At 36.9% G+C, this 11075-nt stretch overlaps 1 protein-coding gene across 7 annotated transcripts; it reads right to left on the bottom strand.

Annotated features, from left to right (window-relative positions):
• Positions 1 to 1964: 1964 nt before the first annotated feature.
• LOC122061945 (probable protein phosphatase 2C 34) lies at positions 1965 to 8208 on the bottom strand. 7 transcript variants are annotated; one of them, XR_006134757.1, is made up of 9 exons: positions 7953 to 8208; positions 7607 to 7666; positions 7261 to 7520; positions 6748 to 7056; positions 4923 to 5040; positions 4596 to 4819; positions 3480 to 3709; positions 2953 to 3046; positions 2574 to 2777 (listed from the first exon to the last, which is right to left on the bottom strand). XR_006134757.1 is itself a non-coding variant. In XM_042625535.1 (8 exons), exons 3-7 carry the CDS (start codon positions 7501 to 7503, stop codon positions 3491 to 3493), a joined length of 1113 nt encoding a protein of 370 aa, XP_042481469.1. In that variant the 5' UTR covers positions 7504 to 7520; positions 7607 to 7666; positions 7953 to 8208; the 3' UTR covers positions 1965 to 2509; positions 3480 to 3490. The 7 variants fall into 7 exon arrangements, 6 of the variants coding, with proteins under 6 accessions (XP_042481469.1, XP_042481466.1, XP_042481465.1 ...); XM_042625535.1 differs by lacking the exons at positions 2574 to 2777; positions 2953 to 3046 and adding an exon at positions 1965 to 2509; XM_042625532.1 differs by lacking the exons at positions 2574 to 2777; positions 2953 to 3046 and adding an exon at positions 1965 to 2467.
• Positions 8209 to 11075: the final 2867 nt, after the last annotated feature.

The raw sequence follows: 11075 nt of genomic DNA, 5'->3' as shown, positions 1-11075 counted from the left end.
ATGAGGTGCCATGAAATGGTGTTTGTACATATGAGGACACTGAGGTGGAAGAGAGAGATAGACACTAAGGTGGTAGCATAGCTTGCCTACCATGGTTTGAGGGATCGGTATCCGATTCAAATTGGTATCAACACCCACCAATGCTGATCCTTAACCGGAGGGACTTGAACCCTCAACCTCAGCCTTGGCAAGGCTGTGCTCTACCATTAAGCTATTTCCGCCAGCTCTGGTAGTGGCGAAACACTTCTGAGTAATTCACTTATCACTTGATACAGATGACTTTTGTTTTTCCACTGGACCACATTGAAGACCTTCGATTGAGCTACGAGCACTAGTAGATAGGAGGCTATGGGGGGCTCGAAAGGAAGGGGGGACCTTTCTTTTTTGCTTCGTGCCAGATGAGATGATGATTAGTAGATCAGGGGAGGTGCATGTGCTCTTTATCACTATCACTAAAGAGGGCGGGCTAGATGGGCTGCCTTTTCAATCAATCTTCAACCGCTCAATGTTGCTATTGGTATAAGTTGCAAGGAGTCTTGGTTTGGAGTCGAGTTGGGGCGGCATCTATCTTTTAGGTTAAGTCATCTTGGATTGATGCATGATATGAACAATTGGGTTTCTAGAACCGATTGGAGGAGAATACTTTGCCCAACTCGTAGGCATACCCTTAACCCCCAAAAAAACTTGTAGGCATAGGACGGAGTTGTACGATGAGCACTATGTAATTTTTGCACAAAATTGAGATTGATCATGGCTGATTCGAATCCTAATCGATCTATCTTATTTCGATTTTTGAAACAATGCATTAAGCTGAATCCAAAAAGCAATGATAATTCTACCATAGCCCAATTGCTCATGTGGAAGAGGCAATCTTGAGTTCTTGCTTAGCGAGTTGGTAACTTATTACAAACACTGACTTAGCCTAGTGATGATAGCTTTGACTTGAAGAACCACCTCCCACAGGAAGAGGTTGTGGGATTAAATCCCATCGTAAAATCTCGTATATCCTTGATCCGTAAGTTTAGAATCCATGGATTTTTGAACAACCCCCACTCTTCTCCCACTTTTTGATCATATTGGATAATACAGAGGACTTGATGTGAAGCTATTCTCAAAGATAATCCCACGGATGTAGTTATGGAGGGTGATCATTTTGAGATGCTGGAGAGGGGCTTACAAAGCAAACCTGACCATCCCACCTAGCTCTGCAAGCAGAAACACTTAGGATCCGTTTGATAACGTTTTAAGAAACGCATTTCTACTGAATCTATGTCCAGAAAAGGCAAAAACGAAACAAAAAGCTTTTAATAAAATTGTTTTGTTTCACTTGTTTTCAAATATAGAAATATAAATTTCTACCTATTTATGATTCAAGAAACGACCCAGGCGAAACAAGTTCTATATGTTTTGCCGTTTCTAGAAATGACTTGTGACCATTCTTTCGCTAGTTACTATAGACTTCCAGAAACATGACTTATCCAACACCTTCAATTCCGTTTCTGTTTCTAGAAACAAAAATTTATATTTCTGCCATTTATTGAAACATAAATGTTATCAAACGGGCCCTTAATTCCTGAAGACGTTGCGCTCAAGCCTATCTTGGGAGTTGGGACCCAACTAGCACTTTCTTGAATAGGTGGTACCAAGCTCACTTAATTTATTTGATATGGGAATGTCTCGCTACTACAACAACAACACCTTAAATGGAAGAAAGGTATTGCCAACCAAACGGCCTAATCATACTAAACCATTCCAAGTTTAGTTATTAAATCTTATTTTATTTTGCAAACAAATTTAAAATTGAAAAAAAAAAATTACATCTGAAATGTATAGGGCATACCCCAGTACCATTGCGAGGTCCGGGGAGGGACAGATGTAGCCTTATTCATACTTAGCGGAGAGGTTGTTTTCCAATGATTCCCGCAACCACTAGGTCACAATGGAGCAACCTTACCACCCACTACATTTGAAAAGTATAATTACAAAAAATGGGAAGAGTTTTAAGGAAATTACACAATTACAAAAGTTCAGTCACCATGATTCCATTAACACAATCAATCATTTGTCATTCTGAAATACTAATATTAGCAATAAATAAATGCATATATTTTTCAAAATCAGTCCACATTGAAATTTAGAGATAACTACTTGTGTTGTTATGGCCTCTCTGTGGGCACCTTGAGGTTCTGCCGAATATTGCTTATTTGGAGTAATTTTGAGATTGCATTTCCATCGTTTCACCCTGAGCTAGCTTTTTAAAGTCCTTGGCTAGACCAATCCTCAACAACAAAGCACTCAGGGGTTTGCCTGTGGACCCAATCAAATGGAAGAAAAGGCTGATTGGGATTGTAAGAGAAATTCTTTTCCTCTCTTAAGTTGGGGGCAGTAGGCTCTTCACTGCTTGCTTTGTTGCGAAGGACTTGGTTGTCTCTTGACCTTGGGCTACAGAGGTATCCACACTGGCTAGCTGGTGAAACAGAGAGGCAAACTTGAAAGAGAACATGGTATTCTGAAATTATAAAATCTGTCAATGGAAAAATTAATGCAAAAATATTTTCCAAAGAAGAGAAAGCTGTAAAATGATGGATGAATCTTAATATATGAATCAGAAACCGTCTTCGAGGTTTTTAATTTTTCATCTGGATTCTGATTATCCTAAATAAAAATATGGCAAATAAAGCAAATAAAGTATAACCACAGAACACTTCCAGTGACAAGAAAATAAGGTATGGTACTATGGTTGCTCCGGAAACTCGATGTGCAGCATGGAAATACCTCTGCACAATAGTACAATACTCTTATTTTTTATGCAATACACCTCCAATCATCTGGTTTCTCGAAAGATTTAAAGTTTGGATTGGACAGGGCAGCCAGACATTCTTAAGCTGTTGTACCGGCCAGAAAATGTCTGTTCTTATAAGGTTTGTTACTACCATCTAATAGAAGTTATACCCGTCTATGGAAATTCTTCTGGCTTCACAGTGCTTCATAACAGACAGACATTTGAGAATATTTTTGGATGGCCTCTGCTCTCTCCCATCGGGCACTTGAAACACTCGGCAATAGAAAAAAATTGAGAACACATGAAACAGAGCACCAGAAGAACATGAAGCATATGTAAAAGCCATGAGATCCTTCTATCACAATAGAAACTTGTGTTTGACAAGAAGATGTGAAAAATTAATAGAATTCCTAGACAGTGTACAAGCTACAATTAGGCATCCCTGAAGAGAAAAGGAGGGCGGGACCTTACCAATTCTGACTAGTTTCATTGGCTGAGACTGGATCACCAAGACTAGCTAACTCTTCTATGTTTGTCATTATCACTTGTTCTTCTACTTACTTTCATAGGTTAAAGCACATCTAATCCAGGAAACAGGGGGCAAAAAAAGACCAGGAAGAAGCAAAGGATGTGCACTCTTCCTGCAGAGTTAATATGCATGTACACATGGTTACAATGTACCAAAAGTGGCAGTTACCTTGTTCATTTTCAGGCTGTTTCCTGCTGGGATATGGGCTCGACCGGCTGATGGGATGAGGAAGAGTGGAGAAAAAGACAAATGGCTGAAATGTCATCCATTGCAATTCCACGTCTCTTACATTTCCATGCACGTACTGCGCATTCAACCAGCCGTTTTGCTGATTTAGCTCTTTCTGGAGCTGATGAAACAATCTGCACTGCTTCTTGGTTGGAGATGACATCCCACACCTCAAAAAGAGAAGGAAATGAAAATTTAATTATTTTTCAGTCAAGGGTTTATATAGTAAGAACAGTTAAAAAACTCCTTGAATATATTAAACAATAACAATAGGGAGATCATTCTCCCCATGACTTGGGGAGATGATCTCTCTCCAAAGGCTTTAGTTTTATGGCATGTGGAGGTCCAGTTGACTTTGTGAACATGTTCATGTCAACGTCATCCTTTCCTCATGTGTCAAGTTTCATCAAAATGGACTTCAGCATATGTCAAAATAAAGTAAGAAAATTGGTTGAAAGACAAATTATATTCAAAATTTTATGGCTGCTCTCAATACAAGGGGAAGAGTAAAAAAACATGGTGGGTTATATGGCTGATATGGCCAAAAGTTTCTTTTTCTATTTTTTTTTTTTTTTTTTTGGCGAGTGGGGCAATAAGAATCCAACTATCCTAGTGGACCAATAAGAAGAAGCCTTCCCTTATATGTCTCAAGTAAGATATGATATCCCCACTCCCCATTAAAATTAACCTATAATCATAGAAGATATTCTATTGCTCTTTTCTGTAAGAAAAAGAAGAAAGAATGAGAAGCAGAAAATGTTTGTAATACGAAAAATGGAAAAGAGGGCCAAATATTTCATCAATAAAACTTGTGCATATTTATAGAGAGATCCATAGTGTAACTAAAAGAATAGATTTAGCTGCATGCAAACCTTCAGTTCAATGCCCTTCTCGATTAGCTAGAAGGGCCAGAACTTGTCATCATCTCAAAATAAATAACTTAAGACTGATTCTCCATTACTTTGGCTAAATCCTTACTACAATAGGTAAAATCTAATAAATACATAGGGACAGTGGATTGATAGTCATATAAAAATTAGCACTACCGAGACATACCCCATCTGTTGCCAGCACAACAAATTGGTCTCTGCTGGTTATATTCCTTTGTGTGACTTCAGGGACAGAAATAACTCCGTAGTTCTTTACACAATAGTCTCCAAATGCTCTAGACATTGCCAGACCTGGTGTTTCCTCATGTGGCAGCCAGACCCTGTGCAACCCAGGTTCATCCTTTAAACAGAACACCCGCCCTTGGCATTGTGCTATCCTCTCAGCCTCCTCTGAACAGACATTAACAGAGGGGTTCAAGTTAAGTAGATTGCCCTTTTTTTTAATCTCCAGGGGGTGGAAGAGGGAGGGGGAGAGAGAGAGAGACGAACTGACGAGGTAAATTTGGCTTGAAGTCGATGGAAAGTTGAACTGGTACCAAGCTTCCATCATCAGAAGTGGTAGCCAACACAGCACGAGAGTCCCCAACATTCGCTATAACAATTTCTTCACCCTGACAAAACATCAAATTGGAAGAACTTTAGGCAGTGTCTTACTGAACCTAACAAAGCATCAAGTACTACATTAGGTCCTGCATTATTTAAAAGGGAGGGGGGATCAGAATTCTGGCCTTACTTGGAAAAAGGGAACACCATCCCAAAAATGCATATTTCATTAAAAAATAATAATAATAAAATAAATAATAAAATAATAAAATAAAAAAATAGTATCATGAGATGAGGCAAATAAAGAAGATAAGATACCTATCTGACTAATTTAGAATTCATCATATAGGATTAACATCTTAACCATTAGCTATGGGAGATGAGGCAAACATGAGAAGATCAAGCTACCTATTTAACTTTGTCAACAAATTATAATAGAGATTTAGCCTCTTAACCATTACCAACTAATAACATTGATTTGGCTCCTAGATCCTATGCTTCTTCTTTTTTTTCTTTTGGGGTTGGGGTGGGTATTTCTCTCTTCCAAAACCACTGGTAAGGAAAGGAAATCTGATTGTCTTAGACCATTTATTAGAACTGACCACCTTGTACTATTCAATTAATACAACATACATGAGTCATCAATTCAAACCATCAACTCAAGGTGCCACTTCATGGATGATCATTTCCCTGAACTTGCACCAACAAAATGGCATTACCATCCAACTAATAAACTTTTTATTGGGAAATGATTTGATGCAGGGCAGCAAAGAGAGGGCCTATCAAGTTTGACATTTCAAGTAACTGAATCAGGAAAGTGGTATAAGATTCATAGAATTTTAAACTTTTGGGCAGTTTATGTAATAGCATATTTACAAGGTGCTTCAAAAGCATCATAAGACTAACTGTGTTCATTTTTTGCAGGTGTCAAGCGCCTATTCCTCAGCCCATGAAGAATGAAATTTATTCTGAAATTATTTTCCACACAATTGATGCCTTTTGATTGACATAGTATAGAGGATACCCAATTAGAATTGAGTAGAAATGCAGTGACAGAAGGAGAAATGCTGAGACATAAGGCAACAATTTATTCAAACTAAATCATCATGAAAGATTGTGGTCACTAATTTTGTGTCTATTACCATTCTTCTTTCATCAGTAACTTTGTGTCTATTGTCATTCATTTGAATCTTTTAGATTTTTCAAATGGCTTGAATAAACAAAATGAACCTACTTTCCATTTTTAGCAATTAAATAATGGCTACCACAGGCTGGTTAAGAATTTAAGCACCAAATAAACATCACAGAATTAAGTAATAATTGACATATTATCAAATACTGTTTTCTTTCCCTATGAATCTATTAAGTGTTTCAAGAATTGTTTAGAGTTTACCAGTCACTGGTAAATAGATGAGAGTCAAACTACCTTCTTCCAAAATATTTTTCGCTTATCTGTATTTTAAAGTCTCTCTCTCTAGGCTTGGCTACTCCTATGGGAATCTACACAAAAGAAAAATGGTGCCATAAAGTCTGTATACTATCTACCAAGCCCCAACATGAGTAAAGATAACACTGTGCATCAGGAAGATGTAATTCTGTTCCTTTCTTCAGCACTTTTATTAATAAAGAGCAAGGAAGCTTACAAAGGGTGGAATTTCAAATGAAAAAACATTAAGTGTTGAAGGCATACATTAACCGCCAACAAGAAGAGATAAATTACTATAATTAACCTACCACATCTAGCATGAAACATTACAAATCAAGTCTCCTGTTACCTGTCTCACAATTGTCAACGCGGTTGTACCACTATTGTAGGAATCAATCCTACGATGCCGTTCAAGCTCCTGATCAATGGATGCACAAGTTTTTATGTAGGATTCCTTCCAAATATCAAATTTATGAAGTTTCTTATCCGATCCTATGTCAAAATCAGGGTCAAGGGAAGTTAGAGCAACGATGTCCTGCCAATTGCAAAGTAGAGATGACGGCATCGATTCCCTGACTTTTTTTGCTATATAGTGGCCCCATGGACCATGCCCATCAAAAACCCCGCAAAAGATCATGTCTTCTTGGCATCCAAATTCCTGCCAAAAAACAAAAACATGCTTCTCATAAAAAAGAAGGTAGAAAAAAGTGTAGCACAATCAGGAAACAATGAAACTGCAATATTTCTCCAACTTCCACCCCCTATTTTCCAGAACCTTTATGTGATTTAAAAGAAGAGTATCCCCATATATGAAAATACAAGCAAGCATACCAAGTTTCTGAAACAGAGGATAAAACCATACCTCCCACACAATTAAACAGTCTTGGTTCACTCCTTTGTTTCCTCTCTTGGAGAAAACAGAGGCAAAATTGTTTGAACCATCAACATTAACAATCCCTGGAGAACGCAATATCAAATCGTTCTTAGTTGCTTCTTTCGCCATTTCTTCAACAGCTTCCCTTCCAACGTCAATCCCACAATTCTTCCCCTTTCTGACGGAAAAAGATCTCGCCCATCCATTGAAAAGAGACGACAGATGCCCCATTGCCACTACAACTCAAGCTAACCGGACGAGTTACAACTCTGAGAACCTTTGCGCATACATGTCTATATGTATATATGAAATTCTCTATAGTTTTAAAACTCACCTCAAGCACAAACAATGTTCACTAGCAGAATGAGCCGATCCATCTCCAAAAGTACAGGATCTATGAATTCAATAGTAACATTAAAAAAAATTAAGAATATTCATTCAGAAAAGAAACAAATGAAGCATTTTCATGCTGAAACAAAAAGGATTCAAAAATCAGAAACACTTTTTACTCCAATTCCGCAGCATCACAACCTTCAAAGCAAACAAACAATTTAGGAGACAAAAAAGAAAAAGAGCAAAAACATCTGAGATTCAGTGAAGAAAATCCGAATTTCACCAAAATCTTTTCATGTTCCGTTTGAGAAATTCGAACAGAGCAAGAGCATCGAGAGAAACCAAACCTCGTTTCACAGGGGATTACGTTTGAGGACTTGGAAGTTAAAGAGCCGGAAACTGACGGAACTGGCGAAAGGCTAGTTGTCTTGGCCGGAATCCAAAGAAACTCCGGCGAGTCAGACTGAGATATGAAGGAGACGCAAAAGTCTTGAATCGCTTCCAGTCCATTCTTTAACTCCGGAGAAGAGAGAATAAGGGAACAAACCTTCCGTCGTTTGTACAGCACAGCACTGACCAGAGTGTACGTTTAGCTAATCTGAAAAAGTAGCCTTTCAGGAAAGGTTCTCTCTCGTATAAAGTTACTAATAAGACTTCCCGATGACTGTAAAAGTGGTTTGAATTTTGTTTAATATTAAATAATTAAGAATGACGAAGACAATCAATAGTTAATCAGTATTAGATACGTGGACCAACAGTGATAGGGAAATAAATTAAATTAAAAAGTATTTATTATATTGAGGAAATAAAATTTGGAGGCTGTGTTTTGTCAGTTGTGGTTTGTGGCTGTTTTTTTTTTCGTTTTTTGGTGGTTGTTAAGCGTAAACAACGAGCGCGAAGGTTGATGTTTCAAAAGGTTATGTAATTAATTAATGAAAGAGATTCTCCATGAAATTAGTGAGGTTAGGAATTTGCATGCCTCACCAATGGCTGTGCGGACAACAGTATCACTCAAATGAAGGAGTTTTCTGTCCCCACTGTATATCCCAGCCGTTGAATCTTCATTATTGTTCATTATCTCACTTACGTGGGGTGGAATTATATTTTCATGGTCCATATAAGAGGGTGTAATGCATTTTTTCTTTTCTTGAAAAATTAATAATAAAAAAAAAATATGTTATTTGATTGTGTACCTCTATGCCCAAATACAAAGGGTGGTGAAAAAGCCACACTGCTGCCTAGTTGGATGGATATGCGTCTCCTCTAATTGTTCCTTGCATTAGAGTAATGGCAATGTGATCGGGTACTAATTCCAATCCAAATAATAAAAAATTATATATGGGAAGAAAATGGTACTCTGAGTGGTGATTATTTATTTTCCTTTTATTAGGTTGACTATTACCAAGGATGAGTTTCTAGTTTAGTGGCAAGCAGTTGGGTTCCCGTATAAGTTTTGGAAAGATCATTAATTTGACCCCCAAACACCCACATCTTTCTAAATATAGCATAGTAAGTTAATAATTAGTAATAAGTGTGATCCAATGCTGCTTGATACTCATAATGTTTTTGTTTAAAATAAATTTTTTGCTATGACCCACCAATGATCTAGTCATTATTATATACAATTTAGCAAGAAGGGCTACGAACAATAAGCTCTACATTAACATTGTTAACCCTATGATTAATGTTCTATCATATATTCCTTAATTAATGGAATTTTTTATTTTCATAAAAAAAAGTGTAGTCTAGTGGCCTCCGAGTGAACCACTAGCTTGTGAAATGAAAGTCCCGTTCATGTTCTCATTGGACGACACAACCTGGTTGCAATCCCCCTCCCTTATGAAAAAAAATGTTGTTTTGACATGCTATTCTTACCTTTGAATAGGAAGAGAATGGTTTAAATTAATCACATTTCAAATTTTACAATAAAACTTAATTTTTTACCTTCATGTATGGTCGTATTTTTTCTTAATTTTTTTTTTTTTCAAAAAGGAAACAAAACGTTGTCTGGTCACGTGATTCTTATGCCTAGACAATGAATGCATGAAATTACTATCCTTCACCTCATGAATTAAAAAATTTCATCCATTTTTATATTATTGTATGTGCTCTCGTTGGCTCCCAAGCTGATTGCAAGGGCCACGCGATTTTAAAAATATAATAATAAATATTCAAAGATTAATATTGTCACATGGCCAACTCTAATTAGCTCAAATTTGATCCCATGGGACCTATTTATACACAATATTTAGGCCATAATTGATATGCCATATGATGAATATTAATTCGGTCAAACCAACTAAATAAAATAAAATAAAATAGGTCATTTGGACGTACGTTCCTAGATTATACTTATTATTCCAAGAGATTGTCCGATTCTTTTATCATGCACGTAAATAAGTCATATATTTAGTTTAAAACAGTAGCCGTCCGATGAGATAAGCAGCAGAGTTTCATTAATCTTAAGGTATTTTTCTATTCCCCATTCTGACCAGTTAAAATGCATTAATCACGCATGCAATGCAATGTAACGCGTGTACTAGTACTACGAGATTACTTGTGATATTGGAGGAAGGAAGGGCAGATTAGAGATCCAAGGTGTTCCACGCATGGTTGATAGTGCAAATACTCCTTCCCTAGTACCTGCACCGCCGGATAGAAACTTTTAATCACATGCCAATTTTGGAGAACCGTCTATTTTGACTTCTTTTGAGCATTAAAGCTGTAAATTCACGGATTATGGTCATTAAAGACAAAGATTTAACACATGGGATTAGCCATTGGAGACGAAGATGTGGCCAAGCACTCTAGATTCTATACTATTTCGATCTCTAGGATTCCGGATCAACTTTGCTCCCCACGCGTCGAGAAGTTTACTGTTTTGCCTGTTTACAGACCACTGATTTGGTATCGGGCAGGTATTGATAATGGCCAGTTGGTGAGACTGAGAGTCGAGGCTGGTCTATATCCCCTTTCCTGGAAACGGCAAAAGGAGGCATTATTCACGTCAATACACGCTTACTTTTGTTTTTGTGGGTATCAAATCATGAGGGATTGACCTTTCTAGTTTCCCCCATTATCTAAATCCCATTTTCGTGGTGGTAGTTGGACCGACATAATTAAAATCATCTTCGACAACAATCATTTTTTGACTGGGATAAGTAAAAAAATCCCCTTATTTTCCAACCATGGATTTAATTGTCTGTAATAATATTGATCTCGGTTGATTCAGATTGATATCAGAGAGCATCGGTAGGTATAAATAATTTTGATTTTTTATTTTTAATTTTTATAACTGTTTTATCATTAAAGGGATATGAGTAATTGATTTGGATCCATCAAGGACCTTTTACTTTTAATATATATATATATATATATATTTTTAACTGTTTTACCATTAAAGGGATATGAGTAATTGATTTGGATCCATCAAGGATAAGGAAAAAATAAAGAAAAAAAAATTAAATACA

This window comes from Macadamia integrifolia, chromosome 14 (assembly GCF_013358625.1).
Source record: "Macadamia integrifolia cultivar HAES 741 chromosome 14, SCU_Mint_v3, whole genome shotgun sequence".
Taxonomy (NCBI): Eukaryota; Viridiplantae; Streptophyta; class Magnoliopsida; order Proteales; family Proteaceae; genus Macadamia; species Macadamia integrifolia.
Note: the sequence above shows the minus strand (reverse complement) of the source record. Positions and strands in the feature narration are given on the sequence as shown.